This window comes from Lepidochelys olivacea (assembly GCF_965140295.1).
Source record: "Lepidochelys olivacea isolate rLepOli2 genome assembly, chromosome: 11".
Classification (NCBI taxonomy): domain Eukaryota; kingdom Metazoa; phylum Chordata; order Testudines; family Cheloniidae; genus Lepidochelys; species Lepidochelys olivacea.
Genome location: NC_140421.1, coordinates 78,336,377 through 78,357,734, shown reverse-complemented (window position 1 = coordinate 78,357,734; position 21,358 = coordinate 78,336,377). Strand labels below are relative to the sequence as shown.

General features: G+C 48.5%; 1 protein-coding gene across 3 annotated transcripts in view; it reads left to right on the top strand.

Annotated features, from left to right (window-relative positions):
- FTCD (formimidoyltransferase cyclodeaminase) overlaps positions 1-21,358 on the top strand; it is a 39,073-nt gene that overhangs the window by 12,162 nt on the left and 5,553 nt on the right. For all 3 annotated transcript variants that reach the window (XM_084643777.1, XM_084643779.1, XM_084643778.1), the window contains exons 5-10: positions 7,657-7,836; positions 13,242-13,379; positions 14,327-14,458; positions 16,653-16,714; positions 18,311-18,440; positions 21,119-21,280. In XM_084643777.1, the coding sequence (XP_084499903.1) occupies positions 7,657-7,836; positions 13,242-13,379; positions 14,327-14,458; positions 16,653-16,714; positions 18,311-18,440; positions 21,119-21,280 (804 nt within the window). The remainder of the gene's footprint in view (positions 1-7,656; positions 7,837-13,241; positions 13,380-14,326; positions 14,459-16,652; positions 16,715-18,310; positions 18,441-21,118; positions 21,281-21,358) is intronic.

Sequence of the window (21,358 nt, the reverse complement as noted above, 5' to 3'; positions counted from 1 at the left end):
ATACAGTTCATAGAATCACAGAACATCAGGGTTGGAAGGGACCTCTGGAGGTCATCTAGTCCGACCCCCTGCTCAAAGCAGGACCAATCCCCAACTAAATCATCCCAGCCAGGGCTTTGTCAAGTCTGACCTTAAAAACCTCAAAGAAAGGAGATTCCACCACCTCCCTAGGTAACGCATTCCAGTGCTTCACCACCCTCCTAGTGAAAAAGTTTTTCCTAATATCCAACCTAAACCTCCCCCACTGCAACTTGAGACCATTACTCCTCGTTTTGTCACCTCCCACCACTGAGAACAGTCTAGATCCATCTTCTTTGGAACCCCCTTTCAGGTAGTTGAAAGCAGCTATCAAATCCCCCCTCATTCTTCTCTTCTGCAGACTAAACAATCCCAGTTCCCTCAGCCTCTCCTCATAAGTCATGTGCTCCAGCCCCCTAATCATTTTTGTTGCCCTTCGCAAGACTCTCTCCAATTTATCCACATCCTTCTTGTAGTGTGGGGCCCAAAACTGGACACAGTACTCCAGATGAGGCCTCACCAGTGCCGAATAGAGGGGTATGATCACATCCCTCGATCTGCTGGCAATGCTCCTACTTATACAGCCCAAAATGCCGTTGGCCTTCTTGGCAACAAGGGCACACTGTTGACTCATATCCAGCTTCTCATCCACTGTAACTCCTAGGTCCTTTTCTGCAGAACTGCTGCTGAGCCATTCGGTCCCTAGTCTGTAGCGGTGCATTGGATTCTTCCGTCTTAAGTGCAGGACTCTGCACTTGTCCTTGTTGAACCTCATCAGATTTCTTTTGGCCCAATCCTCTAATTTGTCTGAGGCCCTCTGTATCCTATCCCTACCCTCCAGCATATCTACCTCTCCTCCCAGTTTAGTGTCATCTGCAAACTTGCTGAGGGTGCAATCCACGCCATCCTCCAGATCATCAGTCCTGAGACGCTGAACTGAATGCCATCACTGGCAGAATCATTCTCCTTCAAATCCTTTGTGGTGTAAAGGAAATGGGGGCAGAGAAGGCAGCTTAGGGCCTGCAATACCTAAACAGCCAGTGGTTTGCAGATGTTTAGAAAGAAGCGGGGCCATCGCTCCTCGCACAGCAAGCAATTCTCTCCCACACGCACATGCATCAGCATGGGAATGGCTGCTCGGAACAGACAGTGATTCACCCAGACCAGCACCCTCTTCATCCCGAGGACTAATGGCACCATCAGAGGGAGGCTTAAAACCCTGTACTATACATGTTCTCGAAGCAGAGAAAACCCAGCTCCCACCCTGTGAGTGGCCATGGCTGTGATATGTACAGTATAACCTCAGTGGAACAGGCATGTAATCATGCCCTGTGGGTTTGCCAGATTCGGATTACAGCTGTGTGAATAAGGGATTTTTCAGTTTGCCAGCCATTCCGAACAATGGAGGGGGAAATAGTCTTGGGACGGTCCCAAACCAGTTCTCTCTCTCTCTCACACACACACACCCTGAAACAGAATGTCTTGTTTTGATTTACAGCATTTTTTAATGTTTTCAAATTTTTCAAAATAAAATCAGGGGAAATGTTGAAACACAAAGCCGTCTTGAGTTGAAGGTTTGAATTGTGGTGTTGGGATATCGCATACTTAGCACTGGCTGATCAGACAGCATCAGCACTGCCCATGCCGGGAACTTTGCTGGCTAACTCTTACAGGTTTCAAGAAATGTTAATTGACAGGAAAGCCCCCTTACTTTCAGCATAAACACCCATGTTTTAAATGCCATTTTATTTTGGAGGCAATGAAGAGAATGCCCAGTAATCGGAGACCTCTTAGCCTATTTTTGCCTTTGCTCATTTCATCTGCTATTAACAAGTGGAGATGAATAAGCCACTTCTCTAAGTGGTGGTACAAGCTCTGAGCCTGATTCTTCCCTCTGACACCCCAGTTTCACCCAGGCATGTCTTCATTCCAGTGGAGGTCCACGGAGTAACACCGGGGTGACGCATGCCACAATGACCAAGAGACGTTCTGCAGGCAGTGCCTTCATTACCGCTGTGCAAATAACCAAGTTTTTAGTTCGTTGACCAAACTGAAAAACTGGAGGGGAAATTCTGTTTAATTTTGAGTTTTATTCGAAGGTCTTCCAGATGGTACATCAACTCATCTAGATATTTGCCTAGTTTACCACAAGCTACATAAAAAGCACTAAGTACAAACTAAAATTTCAAACAGACAATGACTTGTTTGTATTGTGCTCTATACTCTGTATACTGAAATGTAAATACAATATTTATATTCCAGTCAATTTATTTCATAATGATGTGGTAAAAAGGAGAAAGTCAGCAATTTGTCATTAATAGCGTGCTGGGACACTTTTGTATTTTTATGTCTGATTCTGTAAGCAAATAGTTTTTAAGTGAGGTGAAACTTGGGGTAGGCAAAACAAATGAGACTCCTGAAAGGGGTACTGTATTCTGGAAAGGCTGAGAGCCACTGGGCTAGATGGAGCACTGGGCTCACACAGTATAGCCATTCTTATTATTATGTTCTTATGAATTTGTTTGTTTTTTCTGTACAAACTTGCTAAATATTTTGGTCAACCCAAATTGGAATTTTTTTGTGAAAAATATATGTCCGACAATTTGTAGTACAACTGGTTTTACAAATCTCACCCCTCAAGGCTGCGACCCCTTCTGAGATGAGTCTAGTAAAATCAGAAGGGTAAACCCAGCGGAGGAGCCTAACCCTGTGCCCAGTGAAGTCGTTGGCCAAACTCCTCTGTTAGGGAAAAAGGGTTCCCCTCCCGTCCAGGGCCAGGAGGGTAGCCTTCCCTGTACTTCTGTATTAGCCAAACAAACACAGAGTCGTGGCTCTTAGATAAAATGAGGCACTTTAATGCTAGCAAGTACGACAGCTGAAGGGCTCACCAATTTCCTACAAGGAGGAAAGTGGCGAAGCCCTGAACAAAGAACAAGGTTGAGCTTTTATAGCTTGGCTCAACATAAATTGTGACATTTCTTCCAGTTCAAACCAGTTAAACCCAGTCTGTTTGGGTCCTGTGGTATGAACATGGGGGCTTATCCTTATAAGGGGTTCTTTCCCTGCACAGGAAGTAAAGGTTACACACAGTGCAAATTCTTTCTACCCATAAGCGAGGAGAAAAGACAGAAGCATAGCTTTACACAATTGTTTTTTTTTCCCCCTCTATCACCTCCAGGAGCCAGGCTTGGCCCTGACCCAGGACAGTGTTTTCCAAGGTGTGAGTGAAGGATTGTCTCTGTGCTGTGATGCTATCGCTGAGGTGCCCATTCATTGCCCAGGGCCAGGATCTGGGCCCAACACCCCCACATCTGCCCAGCATCTCACACAGCCAGAGGGCTGCCAGGATGCCTCAGCTCAGGCTCTACCTGCCCGTGGGGGCATCTCTCCTCTTTTTTGCAGTGCCCTCCTGCCTGGCACCAGCCAAGCCGGAGCCAAGATGATGGGAAGAATGAACAGGAGCTGATGGCATCAGTGACTTGCTTCCAGAGAGCTGGGGAAGAAGGGAGAACCTGTGACAGGCCTCATCCCAACAACCCCCCGCTCCCCAGCTGTCATAGGCCTCATCCCAACCCCCTCCCACAGGCCAAACCCCTCGGCCCCATTCCCAGCTTGGATCTCACCCCGCACACACAACCCCTCATTTCTGGCTCCATCCTGGAGCCCGCACCCCCTCCCGCAGCCCAATCCCCTGTCCCAGCCTGGTGAAAATGAGCAAGTGAGTGAGGGTGGGGGAGAGCAAGTGATAGAGGAAGGGGGGGATGGAGCGTGGGGGGGTGGAGCCTCAGAGAAGGGGCGGGGCATCAGGGAAGGGTGTTTGATTTTGTGCACTTGCCCTGGCCCTTCTCTGAGGCCTCGTGCCGCTCACTCCCTCCCCCCTCCCGCCATCGTTTGTTCTCCCCCACCCTTACTCACTTTCACCGGGCTGGGGCAGGGGGAGTGGGTGTGGGAGGGGGTGCGGGCTCTGGGCTGGGGCCAAGGGGTTTGGAGTGTGGGAGAGGGCTCTGGGCTAAGCCTGGGGCACGGATTTGAGGTGCGAGAGGAGGTTCATGGTGCAGGCTCCAGCAGGGTGCTCAGGGTTGGGGCAGGACATTGGGGTGTGGGAGGGGGCGAGTGGGGCAGGCTTTGGGAGGGAGAATGGGTGCAGGAGGGGGCTCAGGGCTCAGGCAGGAGGTTGGGGTGCAGGAGGGGGTGAGGGGTGCAGGCTCTGACCGGGTGGCTCTTACCTTGGGCGGGTCCCAGTTGGCAGTGCAGCTAGGCTAAGGCTGACTCCCTCCCTGTCCTGGCCTTGCGATGTTCCTGGAATTGGCTGGCACGTCCCTACAGCCCCTGACGGGTGGGGAGTTGGCTCCGCGTGCTGCCCCCGCCTGCAGGCACCACCCCCACAAATCCCATTGGGCGCAGTTCCCAGCCAATGGGAGCTGGGGAGTCGGCGTTTGGGGCGTGGGCAGCGCAAGGAGATCCCTGCCCCCCCACAGTGACGTGCTGGATGCTTCCAGGAGTGGCATGGGGCCAGGGCAGACAGGGAGCCTGCCTTAACCCAGCTGCGCCACCACACTTTTAGCACCCTAAAATCTCCCGGTTTGGCTGCAGTAGCCTCCGGGAGATAGAGCCCGATTCCGAGAGACTCCCAGCGAAATTGGGAGGGTTGCCAACCCTAGGCCTCACCCCAATGATCCCCCTACCCCCCATCTGCCACAGGCCTCACCCCAATGATCCCCTACCCCCCAGCTGCCACAGGCCTCACCCCAATGATCCCCCTACCCCCCAGCTGTGACAGGTCTCATCCCAACAACCACCTATCTCCCATCTGCTACAGGCCTCACCCCAACGATCCCCCTAACCTCCAGCTGCCACAGGCCTCACCCCAACGATCCCCCTACCCCCCAGCTGTGACAGGTCTCATCCCAACAACCGCCTATCTCCCATCTGCTACAGGCCTCACCCCAACGATCCCCCTAACCTCCATCTGCTACAGGCCTCACCCCAATGATCCCCCTAACCTCCAGCTGCTACAGGCCTTATCCCTACGATCCCCCACTTGTGACAGGCCTCATGCCAATGACACCTCACCCCCCAGCTGCCAGAAGCCTCAAGCCAATGACCCCCCGCCCCCCAGCTGTGACAGCCCTAATTGCAATGACCCTCCTGCCCTCCAGCTGCCTGCCACAGGCCTCATCCCTACCCCCTCCCCTGCAGCTGCCACAGGCCTCATCCCAAAACCCCCCTGCCCCCCAGCTTCTACAGGCTTCATCCGAGAAATGTCTCCTAGTTGCCTCAGGCCCTCCTTCAATCCTTCTCCCATCTCCAGGCAAGCCCCCTGGCTTCCTCCTCCATAGTCAGTCTCTGACTCCCTGAAATTCTCTGGTCCTCAGTGGGAGAGCTGATATGGGACTCCATCAATACAGTATTTGAGGACAGGGATATAATTACTGCCACTCATTGCAGCATTATGGAAATAGGTCATGTCAAACACACCTATTATGGTTTTTGAGGAGCTCACACGTTTGGTTGGTGCAGGTAACTGTGGGGCTGTAGTAATACACGTTGAGTTTTGGAAGGCAGTTGACTTTGTACCACACAACGCTGTTTGAAATTAGCTCTCTATAGCATGAATAGCGCCTGGTAATGGATGAAGGCCTGGCTAATGGACAGATCGCACAGGGTAGTTGTCAATGGGGAATCACCATCAAATGGGGCGGTTCCCAGCAGGGTTCCATCAGGATCGGCACTAGGCCTGATGTTGCTCACCATGTCCATCACCGAGCTGGAAGTAGATCTAAAATCACTGCTGATCAAATTGGCAGATTACACAAGGATTGGTGGAGTGGTAACTAGTGAGGACAACACAGTCACACCGCCTGATCTGGATCACTTGGTAAGCTGGGCCCCTTTAAACAAAATGTTTTTTAATAAAGCCTAATACAAAGTTATAGACATCTGTGAAGAAGGGATGCCGACAGAGTGGGGCGCTGTGACCTGGAGAGCCATGGCGCTGAAAGGAGAGTGGAGAACAACTCAACGTGAGCTCCGGTGTGATGGTGACACAGAAAGGGCTAATGCGATCCTGGGATGTGTAGAGTGGGGAGTGCAGAGAAGTAGGGCAGTGATTTACCTCCGTACATGGCAAGGGTGAGACAATGCTGGAATACTGCCTCCAGTTCTGGGGTCCCCGTTTTAAAAAGGATGCTGGGAAATTGGAGAGGGTGCAAAGAAGAGCCACAAAAATGATCCGGGGCCTGAGGAAAATGCCGTACAGTAGGAGATTAATGAGCTCAGTCTGTTTAGGTGATCCAAAAGAAGCCAGGGAGGTGCCTCAATACTTCGTAGCTTCACTAGGAGAAAGTACTCGGGACTAAAGGGCTCGTTAGTCAAGCAGAGCAAGGCAGAACAAACAGCAATGACTGGAACTTAAAACCAGACAACTGCAAAGGAGAAGTACGGCACCAATTGTTAACAGTGAGGGTGATTAGCCATTGGAGCCAACCACTAAGGGAAGTGGTGGATTCTTCATCTCTTGATGTCTTCTACTCCAGACTGGATGCCTGTCGAAGAGATTGGCTTTAGCCAGGCACAAGTCATTGGGCTGAGTATAGGGGTAACTGGGGGAGTTCTTTGCCCAGGTCACACGAGATAATCTAATGGTCTCTTCTGGCCTTAAGTTCTATTGATCTGTGAATCAATGGCTCCCCATTCACTCTGGCTGCCCCATTCACCAAGTGCCCCCTGCATCTCCCCAATCCCCCATTACTACCTTTTCCATGGTGTGAGGGATGGCTCGTGCCTCCCCACCAGACCTGTCCCACAGCCCGGGGTGCCCAGAGGGAGTCAGCAATGGTTGGTTGCTGGTAAGACATGTCGCCCACGGAGCTGTGCAGAACGTGGCAGCTCTGTGAGCTCCTGTTTTCATTTCCTAATAGTTTCTCAGAGTCTCCCGTAGGGGCTGAAATGTCTCGTTCGGTGTCAGCCAAGAGGGGGCATCGGGAGAAATTTGAGGAAAGGTTAATGAAGCTGGTTGTGCTGGCTCTTGGGGAGAAGAGGGAGCACTTCTGAGTTGTTCTGGAATTTCCCAGATGCTTTCTGTGCAGCCAGAACATGTTCTTTTGGCCAGGCAACCGGTGTGCTGCACTGAGGCTGCTGCGGACTGTGCTCAGCATGGTGGGTCCATTGTGACCTTGTCCTTCCTCTCCACCCCAGTCATTTGTTTGAGCCACACGTTGTTTGGCCTTGGGCTAAGATCGGGGCTCTTGGCTCGAGTGGAGCACACACACACACTGACCCACAATACTGGCGGCTGGGCGTGGAATAGCTCTGAGTGAGGAATGCACCATGTCTCCTGTGCTGATTCCCAAGAGCGGGAATTGTAAATCAGGACTGGATGTTCTCGAAAAGATCGGCTCTAGCTCAGCCACAGGTTCCTGAGCTTCCTGCCAGAATGATGGGCCGAGGTTCTCCAGCCCGCATTACACAGAACGCTAGATTAGAGATCTTAATGGCCATTTCTGGCTAGACGGTCTATGAACTCTGAATTAACTCTTGCAATCAGCTCTCTGGAGTGACAAATAAACCCGGCTGACCTTAAACGATGAGGAGTTCCTTTTCAATGGATTTTGTTCCTTTCGTTTGCTCTCTTCTAAGCTCACAAAGGCCGAGTGGGTTCCTGATTTTGGCTCTGCATCCTTTGTTCCAAGATGGGGAGCTACAGTCACTGGTGCACGCACATTCCTCGTTGCGTACAACATCAACCTCCTGTGCACAAAGGAGCTGGCGCATCGGATTGCTCTCAACATCCGGGAGCAGGGCCGTGCAAAGGACCAGGTAAGCCCATTAAGTTCCTTATTCAGAATAATGAGGCTTCCCTGGGAGAGGGCACTGGATAACTAGAGCGTTGGCTCAAAAATAAAAAAATGAATAAATCCCTCTCACACCCACTCCTAGTTCCACAGTGCTTCAGATTTGAGTTGTCCATCTTTGCTGTCCCAAAGTAAGGAAGACTGGTGCCAGTTTGTGTTACAGGCTACACCTGAATTGATCACTACAAAAATTACAAACTGGGCTTGTACAGGTTTACTACCCCTCTCAGCTATTTTCATACTGCTGAATTATGGTTCTCGGGGAGGAGGAATTTAGGATCCTTAGATCAGAGCAGCTGGGTAAATGCAACCTTTGTTGTAGCAACATTGGCTTTTTTGACCTTTGATGTGAAGAACATATGAGGCTCTGATTAATGTAAGCTGGTTCCTATATTCCTTGACATATCTACCCATTTATAGTATGTGATGGTGCTCTCTGGCTTAGGGCAGGCATGATGTCCCAGCAGGCGTGTGCTTGGGTTCCCACTGGGGTGGTGTCTGTTGTTGTTTCATCAAACTCTGTAGGTGGGAGTATCCCATGTTCTAAGTGTGTCGGTTGAGTCATCCCCCAGGGCCATCCCAGAGCCTTGTCTGAGGGTCCATCTACTGTATCTGGGAGAGAAGGGAAGCTGCTTATGTCTCTCGCCAGCACCCAGAGATACTTTGGACTTTATAGAACTGCCTTGTCAATCTCTCATGTGATCCAACAGCCTGAGAGCAGCAGGAGGGGCTTGCCAAAGTGAGCTCACAGACAGGAGAGATTTCAGGATGGACTCCCTGGTCTGACAGTGGGAATCTAGTGCTCCACAGGATGGGAGTGTATCTGAGCAGGCGATTAGAGGGATCCATCTGGAAGGAGATTGAGGGTGGGTTTCTGGGGCTGAGCAATGGGAGGCTGGACACCGAGGCTGTCACCATAAATAAAACAGGATGCACTTGTTTGTTTGATTTTTTGTTGGGAGGAGTGTTACTGGTCTCTGGCCAGGTTGCTTTCAGCATAAAACACCTGTTTGCTGGAGCGAGGCTGTGGGTCTATCTACACTGCAATCAGGGGGGTGACTGCAGCATGTGAAGACAAACCCAAGCTCGTTTTGGTCTAGATAGTGTGTAGCTGAGCAGCATGGGTTAGTCACTGACATACATATCCAGCCTCCCGCATGGGCTTGTGCAGTCTATGCTGCTGCCACTTCCCTGCTATTGTTCTCTAGCTAGATGAAAGCTGCCTCAGGCGTGTCTATGTATGCTGCAGTCACTAGTGCCTAGCGCCGTGTGGAAATACCCTCAGTCAGTCTGGCAGGAGAGCTTAAGGTCTTAGTTAGCAGATCGCAAAAATGCACTGCAGAACATTGTACTGGAATGCATAGTCTGGGCAGAGCAGACGTAACATGGAACCACTGAGCCCAGCAGTGCTTGGGCATGTCTGACTACAGCCAGGGTGATTCCCAAACTGTATCATAGAATCTCTATGGATAGTAATTCCATGCTCAAATCATAAGAATCTAGAACTAGGGGTATATTACTGACCACCTGACCAGGATGGTGATAGTGACTGTGAAATGCTCAGGGAGATTAGAGAGGCTATTAAAATAAAAAAACTCAATAATAATTGGGGATTTCAACTATCCCCATATTGACTGGGTACATATCACCTCAGGAGGGGCTGCAGAGATAAAGTTTCTTGACATCTTAAATGACTGCTTCTTGGAAGAGCTAGTTAGAACCCACAAGGGGAGAGGCAATTCTTGATTTAGTCCTAAGGAGAGCACAGGATCTGGTCCAAGAGGTGAATATAGCTGGACTGCTTGGTAATAGTGACTATGATATAATTAAATTTAACATCCCTGTGGCAGAGAAAATACCACAGCATCCCACCACAGTAGCATTTAATTTCAGAAAGGGGGACCACAAAAATGAGGAAGTTAGTTAAACAGAAAGTAAAAGATTCAGCGAAAAAAGTGAAATCCCTGTAAGCTGCGTGGAAAATTTTTAAAGACACCATAACAGAGGCTCAACTTAAATGTATACCCCAAATTAAAAAACTTAGTAAGAGAACAAAAAAGTGCCACCGTGACTAAACAACAAAGTAAAAGAAGCAGTGAGAGGCAAAATGGCATCCTTTAAAAAGTAGAAGTTAAAGCCTAGTGAGGAAAATAGAAAGGAGAAAAAACTCTGGCAAGTTAGGTGTAGAAATATAATAAGGAAGGCCAAAAAATAATTTGAAGAACAGCTAGCTAAAGACTCAAAAAGTAAGAGCAAATTTTTTTGTAAGTAAATGAGAAGCAGGAACCCTGTTAAACAACCAGTGGGGCTGTCAAGGTTCCTTCCCCACTCTGAACTCTAGGGTACAGATGTGGGGACCTGCATGAAAACCTCCTAAGCTTACTTTTACCAGCTTAGGTTAAAACTTCCCCAAGGTACAAATTAATTTTACCCTTTCCCTTGGAATTTCCACTGCCACCACCAATCTTTAACTGGGTTTACTGGGAAAATGTAGTTTGGACACGTCTTTCCTCCCAACCCTTGCACCCCACTTCCTGGGGAAGGTTTGGTAAAAATCCTCACCAATTTGCATAGGTGACCACAGACCCAAACCCTTGGATCTTAGAACAATGAAAAAGCATTCAGTTTTCTTACAAGAAGACTTTTAATAGAAGTAAAGGAATCACCTCTGTAAAATCAGGATGGTAGATACCTTACAGGGTAATTAGATTCAAAACATAGAGAATCCCTCTAGGCAAAACCTTAAGTTACAAAAAAGACACACAGACAGGAATAGTCATTCTATTCAGCACAGTTCTTTTCTCAGCCATTTAAAGAAATCATAATCTAACACATACCTAGCTAGATTACTTACTAAAAGTTCTAAGACTCCATTCCTGTTCTGTCCCTGGCAAAAGCAGCATACAGACAGACCCAGACCCTTTGTTTTTCTCCCTCCTCCCAGCTTTTGAAAGTATCTTGTCTCCTCATTGGTCATTTTGGTCAGGTGCCAGCAAGGTTACCTTTAGCTTCTTAACCCTTTACAGGTGAGAGGATTTTTCCTCTGGCCAGGAGGGATTTTAAAGGGGTTTACCCTTCCCTTTCTATTTATGACAGGGGCCACTGGACGATGGAGATGCTAAAGGAGCACTCAAGGACGATAAGGCCATTGCAGAGAAACTAAATGAATTCTTTGCATCCGTCTTCACAGCTGAGGATATGAGGGAGATTCCCAAACCTAAGCCATTCTTTTTAGGTGACAAATCTGAGGAACTGTCCCACATTGAGGTGTCATTAGAGGAGCTTTTGGACCAAATTGATAAACTAAACAGCAATAAGTCACCAGGACCAGATGGTATTCACCCAAAAGTTCTGAAGGAACTCAGATGTGAAATTGCAGGACTACTCACTGTCTTCTGTAACCTATCATTTAAATCTGCTTCTGTACCAAATGACTGGAGGATAGCTAATGTGACACCAATTTTTAAAAAAGGGCTCCAGAGATGATCCCGGCAATTACAGGCCGATAAGCCTGATTTCAGTACCGGACAAACTGGTTGAAACGATAGTAAAGAAAATTTTCAGACACATAGATGAACATAATTTGTTGGGGGAGAGTCAACATGGGTTTTGTAAAGGGAAATCATGCCTCACCAATCTACTAGAATTCTTTGAGGGGGTCAACAAGCATGTGGACAAAGGAGGATCCAGTGGATATAGTGAACTTAGATTTTCAGAAAGCCTGTGACAAGGTCTCTCACCAAAGACTCTTAAGCAAAGTAAGCTGCCACGGGATAAGAGGGAAGGTGCTCTCATGGATTGGTAACAGGTTAAAAATAGGAAACAAAGGGTAGGAATAAAGGTCAGTTTTCAGAATGAAGAGAGATAAATAGTGGTGTCCCCCAGGAGTCTGTACTGGGCCCAGTGCTATACAACATATTCATAAATGATCTGGAAAAAGGGGTAAACAGTGAGTGGCAAAATTTGCAGATCATACAAAACTGCTCAAGATAGTTAAGTCCCAGGCAGACTGCGAACAGCTACAAAAGGATCTCACAAAACTGGGTGACTGGGCAACAAAATGGCAGATGAAATTCAATGTTGATTAGTGCAAAGTAATGCACATTGGAAAACATAATCCCAACTATAGCTATAAAATGATGGGGTCTAAATTAGTTGTTACCACTCAAAAGAGAGATCTTGGAGTCATTGTGGATAGTTCTCTGAAAACAACCACTCAATGTGCAGCGGCAGTCAAAAAAGCGAACAGAATGTTGAGACTCATTAAGAAAGAGATAGATAATAAGACATAAAATATCATATTGCCTCTATATAAATCCATGCTACTCCCACATCTTGAATATTGCGTGCAGATGTGGTCGTCCCATCTCAAAAAAGATATATTGGAACTGGAAAAGTTTCAGAAAAGGGCAACAAAAATGATTAGGGGTATGGAATAGCTGTCATCTGAGGAGAGATTAATAAAACTGGGACTTTTCAGCTTGGAAAAGAGACTACTAGGGGAGATGACAGAGGTCTATAAAATCATGACTGGTGTGGAGAAAGTAAATAAGGAAGTGTTATTTACTCCATCTCATAACACAAGAACTAGGGGTCACCGAATGAAATTAATACAGAACAGATTTAAAAAAAACAAAAGGAAGCATTTTTTCATACAACACACTGTTAATCTGTGGAACTCTTTGCCAGAGGATGTTGTGAAAGCCAAGACTATAACAGAATTCAAAAAAGAACTAGATAAGTTCATGGAGGTTAGGTCCATCAATGGTTATTAGCTAGGATGGACATGGATGGTGTCCCTAGCCTCTGTTTGCCAGAAGGTGGGAATGGGTGACAGGGGATGGATCACTTGATAATTACCTGTTTTGTTCATTCTCTCTGGGGCACCTGGTATTGGCCACTGTCAGAAGACAGAATACTGGGCTAGATGGACCTTTGGTCTGACCCACTATGGCCGTTCTTATGTTGTTAGGTTCTTATCTGTGCACACCGTCTTTAGCCTGTAAGTTCCTTAGAGCAGGGACCTGCCATTTCTATTAGTATGCAAGGCCCCATGCAAACCTATGGAGCAGAACAAATAACTAGAGGAGAGTTGGTAAGGGTCACAGTCCCACACCATTAAATCTGTACAAGTAAATATGAAGGCAACTTTATCTGTTATCAGTAGGGACTCTTCTTCCTTCATAGTACAATATCTGGCTGCTGTTACTTCTGGGTCATCAGCAAACCCAAATATGTGGGCTAGTGGCCTCCAGTTGTGTATCAGTCAGTTCCCCTCATCTGCAGAATGCTTTCTCTCTCACAGACTTATTCCCAGGGTTGAGTTGGCTTGTCAGCCACCACAACTCTGAAGTGTGTTGTTCTTTGCAGCCGGGGCGTTTGAAGAAGGTCCAAGGCATGGGCTGGTACTTGGATGAGGAGAATATTGCCCAGGTTTCTACAAACCTGCTGGACTTTGAAATCACCTCCCTCCACACAGTCTATGAGGAGGTCTGCAAAGATGCCCGGGTGAGTTGCACAGGTGCTATGCAAGTTTGAAGCAGCTTTGCCCAGCGCAACCAGCCTCCTTCAGAGAAGTAAAATTACAGTCAAATTGCCCGTGGCTGGTAGAGAAGGAGAAAGTTCTCGCACCTGTGGCATGAGAGCTTGTCTTGTAGGAGGTGTGTGTGTGAATACACAGGGAGCCACAACCTACCCTCCATACTTAAGGCGTTAAGGGAGCAGGAACGTGTGCCTCATGAGATGTGCCAGCTGCTGCACCGTCCCCTCCGGGCTGGCAGTCACGTGGCATGGGACAGCGGCATGGCCAAGTTTGTTGGCCTAGGCTTAAGATCTGTGAGCCTATACAGGGAACACCCTGGGCTCCCCTCTGCTTGTGGGCTCCCCTCTGCTTCTGTACCCTACCTTCAGTGCCTTTCGGGAGGGAGTCCAGATGGCCTCGTTTGGTGAGTTGCCAGCTATCCTCTCCTCCTCTCATGTTTTCAGGAGGCTGCTAAATGGCGTACACCCACTTCTTATCCCTTAGGGAGCCAGCCAGCCAGCTCACTCCCTCCCTCCCTTGTACAGCCTTCCCTGGCATTTCCCCATAAGCACCAGGCACACTGGGATGTCTACCCCTTGGAGTGAGGGGCGTGGTGGCAGCAGGCCCCCGTGGTGACATTAAGGTCCCACTGCTGTAGAACTGGGGGCGAGGAGGCGAGCAGGTGACCAGCTGCGCAGACCCTGTGTGCTGCGGATGGGACTGAGGGGGTCAGTTGGTTGGGTCCAAACAGCAGCAGGAAGGACCAGCAAAGTGAGATCTCTGACTATGAGTCCCAACCCCTAGAATGGGAAGGGGCCTGCTTGAGTCCGGTGCACCCCTTGGCGCGGATCAAGAGTTGGGGGCAGTGGGAGAGGTGGCCAGGCAGGGAGGCTGTAAGGCTAAAGGGCTGTTAAATGCTAGTCCTTGTTTGTAGGAGCTGAGCCTGCCCGTGGTGGGCTCCCAGTTGGTGGGGCTTGTCCCCAAGAAGGCCATGCTTGATGCAGCAGAGTATTACATTCAGAAAGAAAACCTCTTCATCCTGGAGGAGGAACAGAAAATCAGACTGGTAAGGCCAACGCCCATTGACATCCCCGCTCAGAAATCTTTCCCTGGAGGGAACTGCAAATGATAGCAGCTGAGCTGGCAGCTTCTTGCCTGTGAAAGGGTGTGATGGGTTTCCCTGGGGTGCAACCTGGAACTGGGGTACTGCTGAGCCCTCTGACATACCAGTCTGGGCCCCATCTCACACTGTGAGGCTGTGACAAGCTGCAGACTGCTCCCGGTCTTACACTCACACAAACATCTACACAGGCAGGGACACACCCAGCTGCAGTGACATGAATGCTTCTCCTCAGCCATTCATGAATTAACAACGGAGAGGCCCCAGAGAGCTCCCCCCAGCTCCACCGCCTAGGACCCCAGAGCTGTACCATCTTGCCCTGGTCAAAGGCCTGACCAGTATAAGTTTATTACCCAGTCCTCCCCTCTCTCAGTGTGGAGAGGACCATGCACCAGTTTTTATTCCTGAGCAGATTCCCCAAGCACTTCTAGCAAAACACACTGTTTTAGGGAAAAATATACAAAACAAATGTCTTAACTGCAGAAAGATAGATTTTAAGTGATTATAAGCGCTGTGCGTACAGATCAAAGCGGGTCACATAAGAAATAAAACAAAAATGCAATCTAAGCTTTATAAACTAGGTAGGGTTTGAATCAAGCGGTGTCTCACCCTGGTAGCTCGTACAAGCAGGTTACAGCTTTTACATACACTGGCTGGAATTCTTCTGTCCCACGTGAGACCTCCTTTTCCAGTTCAGTCTTTGTTCCTAAGGTGTTTCCAGGTATTCAGTTGCAAGGGGAGTGAGGCCAAGTGATGATGTCACTTCCCCTCTTTTATAGCTTTTTCCACCTTGCTAGAAAGATCTTTGCTCATGACATGGGGTTCCGCTCCACTCTCCCCTGGCCCCTGGTCAAGCATCTTCCATTGCCTACACGTGATCCCTCTGGGAAACCTCCATCGTAAACAATTCCTGAGATAGTCCCTGAGCGTGTGGATTCCCCTTAATGGGTCCATTAGTACTGTCTGGCTTCTTCATTGTTGTACCTGAAAGGCTGGTTGTGGGTGTTCCCAGCCTCACAACATATTTCAATAACACACACACAGCAAAACTTCATAACTTCCCATACAATGACAACACATAAAATCCAACCGGATATTAATGTTCAACAGATCAAGACTTTTAGAATGATACCTCACAACGCATACTTTGTACAAAACATAGCCTAATTATATGACAGTGGTGAATATGGGGGTGCCAGGGTGTTGTTTTGGGGCACAGAGGGTCAGGCAAAAAGCAATGGAGCAAAATCAGATCTGTCTTTTCCTTTCCCACCAGAGAATATGAAAGATTTGGAGGTTCCTATTTATTCCCTTGCTCAGAAACCAAACCAAGCCCCTGAGGCTGATAAAATTCCCAGTGACATTCTGAAGAAGGACTTATTGCTGTGAATGAGACAGCATTCATTGGGTTAGGTTCCAAAGGGATGTTCAGTGACTTGGGAGGTTGGAGAAGTGCTGTGTGGGAAAGCAACCTGCTTAATGTCCTTAAGGAATCTATTTCTGTGTGTATTGGGTTTATTAAAACTCTACAGGAGCTTCCCAGAGCCTTACCCAAGTGGCAACTGTTTCCTTGGCCCACGGGATAATTCATTTTCCACGTGGTAGGTATCATGATGTATGGTACCCTTTAAAAATAATATACAAAGGGAAAATGAATCAGCTTTCAGGGTTTTAAAGACATGGTGCTGTATTTCAAATGCCATGTCACGCTTTGTTAGAACCAAAAAGGACCAGTTTTGTTTAGCTCTGATATCACACTTCGGGTTAATGTCTTGCTAAGGCATTTTGAATAGGGTGGGTGAAAAGGCCTAGATAAGAGTTAGTTAATTACGATGAGGATGATGAGGATGGTGACGGACAGCTTGGATGGATATCAGAACATACTCATGGCTGGAACCAATTGTAGGTTACTAGCTTTGATACTGTTCCTTGTAAAAACTTAACATTGATTTTTAGAAACGTGTACATGACCCAAGTGTCCCAAGTGAGGCCAGTCCTTACTGGCTGGATATTTACATCAAATCACTCGCTCGGAATTCCTGGCCATCTGATGAGCCCTGGAACTGAATATTCTCCCCCAGAAGTGAGCAAGGCTAATATGTTGACTTTGCCTTGATGAATGTGTCTTTCTTCATTTCAGGTAGTCAGCCGGCTGGGCCTGGATTCCTTGTCTCCATTTAACCCCCAGGAGCGCATTATTGAGTATGGACACCTTGTCCATTTTTTTTGTCACTCTCCTTGTTTGTAGCCCAGGAGAATAGCTGGTGACTCAATTTACTGTTGCTCAGATCCCAAAGTAGCACAATCTTCCTGGGATGCCATTAGGAACTCATTTGTGTTCCTACAGGGTTTAAAATGCTCCTGGCTGCCCAATGAAATGTTGATTTCAACAACATTTTTGATGGGAAAAAGTCAAAAAGAATCGCTTTGATTTTCTCATTTTGTTTCACTAATCCTGAAATGTTTCATTTAGATAAGGTAAAAAAGTTTTGGTTCAACTTTATCACTTTAATTTTGTTTTGACTTTAAGTTTTTAATAAAATATAATGTATGTTACGTTTAATAGTTGACATATTTATATATAACATATGTTAAAAATAAAATGAAACACTGTCAAAATGACACATTTTTACCTTATCAAAACAAAACAATCTGACTTTATTGAAATGAAACTTTTCAGTGGTCCAAAATCAAACTTTTTCAGAATTTTGATTTCATAGGAAATTTCAAAATTTTGGCTTTTTGTTCTAATTCAGAACGTTTTTTTTTCTTCATAATGTCAGAATTTCCCACAGGCAAGAAATTCCAGTGTCTGCCCAGTTCTAGTACTGGACAATGAAGTGCTGGGTTTACACAGCACCATCAGGAGCATCCAGGGTTTGCTTAGCAATCAGCGTACCTGGCTTAACATGCCACTGCATATCCAGTTTAGCAACGTGGGTGTCTACACGTGCTGCACTCACACCTGCCAATCGCAGTGCAGACACACCTGCAGGGTTGTATGCTGCTTCCCTTCACCATAGTATCTAGCACCTTGCATGTAAAGTCATTAGCAAGAGCAAAGTTCCTAGAGGACTTCATGGAGTCTCTGGTTTATTGTGGAAGGGCTGTTTCCAAGAGGAAGGGTTTGCAATGTTTCCTAGAGCTGGTCAGACTCTGGAGGACTGTTCTGTAGCTGGATACCCTCCTCCGGCCTCCCTCCCACCCTCACTCATCATTGGCCATTGCAGGGTGAGCCCAGCTGGTGGCTGTCCCCTGAGAAGAGCAGCATGGCAGTGCCCAGTCCCTTCTCTGCCCCGAAGAGCAGCTCCTCTTATTTCATGGCACTGCTGCCAGCGCCGAGATGCCTCTGCTCAGAGCAGTGGAGGGGATTTTTAAAGGGGAAGACATGGATTTTTGTGGGGATGGTTCATGCGTTGCAGGAGAGAGGAACGATCCCTCCTGCCAGAAGTGTCTCCACTCAGGGCTCCCCCACACAGGCCCTGGAATAAACAGTTCTCCTTCAGGACAGGCTGCTGCTGGTTTCCATTTCCGAAACTGGGGTGGAGTTTCTCTCCACAGATATAGCCCCGAAAGGCCCAGTGAATTCAATGCAGCTCCTGGCTGTGATGGTCTAGGCCTGAGGGTGCCACATGGGACCCCGGTTCTGGTTTCTGGTAAAGGAATTGTCAGGGCATGCTGGGAAGAGCCGTCGGAGCATGGTTGGGGCTGCTCAGAGAGCCTGGCTTCCCTGCAGTTGCTTGACACTCTGGCCTGGAGCAGGGAAGGGCTGAGTTCCTCCTGATTTGCTGTTGGCAGGTACCTGGTGCAGAGCGGCCAGGCAGACGGAGGCTTGGTGTCCAAGTCTCTCCACGCGTTCGTGCGTGCCGTTGGTGCGAGGTCAGCAGCTCCTGGGGGAGGATCGGTGTCTGCAGCAATGTCTGCTCTGGTAGGTTCGCGCTTGGCTCTCCTGTGTTACAGCAGGGCGACTGCTTCCCTGCGGGGTGGAGAGCCTGCCTGGGTGGGGTGGGAGCCCACTCTAAGTCAAACACTGACATTGTCCACAAGTGAGTAGTAGGAGAAACTGTAGCTTTCTCAAACTTTTGTACCGGTGACCCCTTTCCCATCGCAAGCCTCTGAGTGCGACCCCCCGTTATAAATTAAAAACACTTTTAAATATATTTAACACCATTATAAATGCTGGATGCAAAGCAGGGTTTGGTGTGGAGGCTGACAGCTCATGACCCCCCATGTAATACCCTGCGACCCCCTGAGGAGTCCTGACCCCCAGTTTGAGAACCCCTGCTGTAGCTCGTCTGCCAGGGGGTGTTGGCAGCAACAGGGGCTGGGGTCACTAGGGGAATCTCTGGGATCTAGGGGAATCTCTTTAACAGTGCACACCAGAACTGGCTCGAGCCCCCATCTGGAAAACTACACATTGCCCCGGGTGACTCTAAGAGGCCTCTGCTGCTGTTCACTTGCTGCCATTGTTCTCGCCGCTGCTTGCTGCCACCTTTGCCACTGTTCACCGCTGTCTCTGCTGGCTCCACTCTTCTGCTTGCCGCTGGCTGCTCCCCTAGCTGCCACGCTGTGTTAGAATCATAGAACATCAGGGTTGGAAGGGACCTCAGGAGGTCACCTAGTCCCACCCCCTGTTCCAAGCAGGACCGATCCCCGACTAAATCATCCCAGCCAGGGCTTTGTCAAGCCTGACCTTAAAAACTAAGGAGCAGGCCAAGTGATGGAACTGCAGAACACTGCAGATCTGCCAGCAGATCGAGGGATGTGATCGTTCCCCTCTATTCGACATTGGTGAGGCCTCATCTGGAGTACTGTGTCCAGTTTTGGGCCCCACGCTACAAGAAGGATGTGGAGAAATTGGAGAGAGTCCAGTGAAGGGCAACAAAAATGATTAGGGGTCTGGAACACATCACTTACGAGGAGAGGCTGAGGGAATTGGCATTGTTTAGTCTACAGAAGAGAAGAATAAGGGGGGATTTGATAGCTGCTTTTAACTATCTGAAAGGGGGTTCCAAAGAGGATGGATCTCGACTGTTCTCAGTGATAGCAGATGACAGGAGAAGGAGTAATGGTCTCAAGATGCAGTGGGGGAGGTCTAGGTTGGATATTAGGAAAAACTTTTTCACTAGGAGGGTGGTGAAACACTGGAATGCGTTACCTAGGGAGATGGTGGAATCCCCTTCCTTGGAAGTTTTTGAGGTCAGGCTTGACAAAGCCCTGGCTGGGATGATTTAATTGGGGATCGGTCCTGCTTCGAGCAGGGGGTTGGACTAGATGACTTCCTGAGGTCTCTTCCAACCCTGATATTCTATGATTCTATTTTTTTTTAGTACTTTATGTTTAACACAGCACTGAACTGTATTGGCTTTTTGTGTGTGTCTCTGCGGCTGCCTAATTCCGCATCATAGAATATCAGGGTTGGAAGGGTCCTCAGGAGGTCATCTAGTCCAACCCTCTGCTCAAAGCAGGACCAATCCCCAATTTTTGGCCCAGATCTCTAAATGGCCCCCTCAAGGACTGAACTCACAACCCTGGGTTTAGCAGGCCAATGCTCAAACCACTGAGCTAAAACTCCCCCCTTCCAGTTCTAAATTAGGTGTGTAGTTGACTGGTCAGTTCATAACTCTGGTGTTTGTAACTCTGAGGTTCTCCTGTAGATGAAACAAAGGCTCCCAGTTGAATCCAATCATCTCCATCTTTAAACACTACAGGGAGGATCAAATGGTGTCTAGGACTTTTTAAACAGAGCTTACACCTCCAGACAAGAACACCCATCCCCCCCCCCCCGAACTTGGCTTTGGCATCACTACCTGTGCTTAGCAAGTGAGGGTGACCCCCCTCAAGTAGAACATATTAAGTGCTGTTTTGCTGCCCTTTACTCGTACAATAAGAACGACATTTCATTACTGTGTATCCAACACTAAAATGAATTTTAATCCAAAACAGCCCAAATCGATCACTTTGGCAAAGCAGATCCACCTGCTGAGCACCTTGGCAGATTAGGCGTGTCTATGCAAATGTGGCCTGCTCGTGAGGTCTTTTCCCCTCTAGATCACTAGATGGCAGGGGAGAGCTCATTCAGACCCTGACATTCATCGCCTTTGACAAATAATACCTTTGCATTTGGGCCAGTGTAGCCACCTGGCTGAGGTCACTGAGGAAGTCTCAGAAGCCAGGTGCGTGTAACGAGCAGGCGCCCCCTTCCAGCAGCTGTCGGGCAGTGCAGAGTGCTCTCTGGGCTGGTGGGCCTCTTGGCAATGGCACGTGGCAAATCAGCTTCCTCGGTGGCCCCGTGAAAGCGATACGTGGTAACTGTTGTACTCACTCGCCTGCGTCTGGCATGGTCTCACTGCTGGCTTCACATTCAGCGCTCTTCCAAATAGCGCTTCCTGGCTGGTTCTTTAGTGCCCAAGTATCCCTCGTCCTTCATCTGAGTGTCTCGCTGCACTCCCCCTGGGCAGGTTGGGGGCTCTTTGTCCAGTCGCGGGCATGGTGGTGTGTGTGTCGTGGGGAGAATGGCAATGGCAATGGCAATCCACTCAGGTTAATGTCTCTTGTGGCTGGAGGAGAGCATGCGCGTGGAGCTTTCACCATGTCTCCTTGCAGGGGGCAGCTCTGGGCTGCATGGTGGGGCTGATGTCCTACGGGAAGCGTCAGTTTGAGGCACTGGAATTGGTCATGAGGAAGCTGATCCCTCCGTTCCATCAGGCCATGAATGAGCTGATCGTCATGGTGGACACGGACTCACTTGCCTTCAGCAGTTACATGGTGAGTGAGGTTTTTAAGCACTGCACAAGCTGCACGTCTCTCCATTTCTCACCCCTTTATATCTGGAGACTGTTTGCA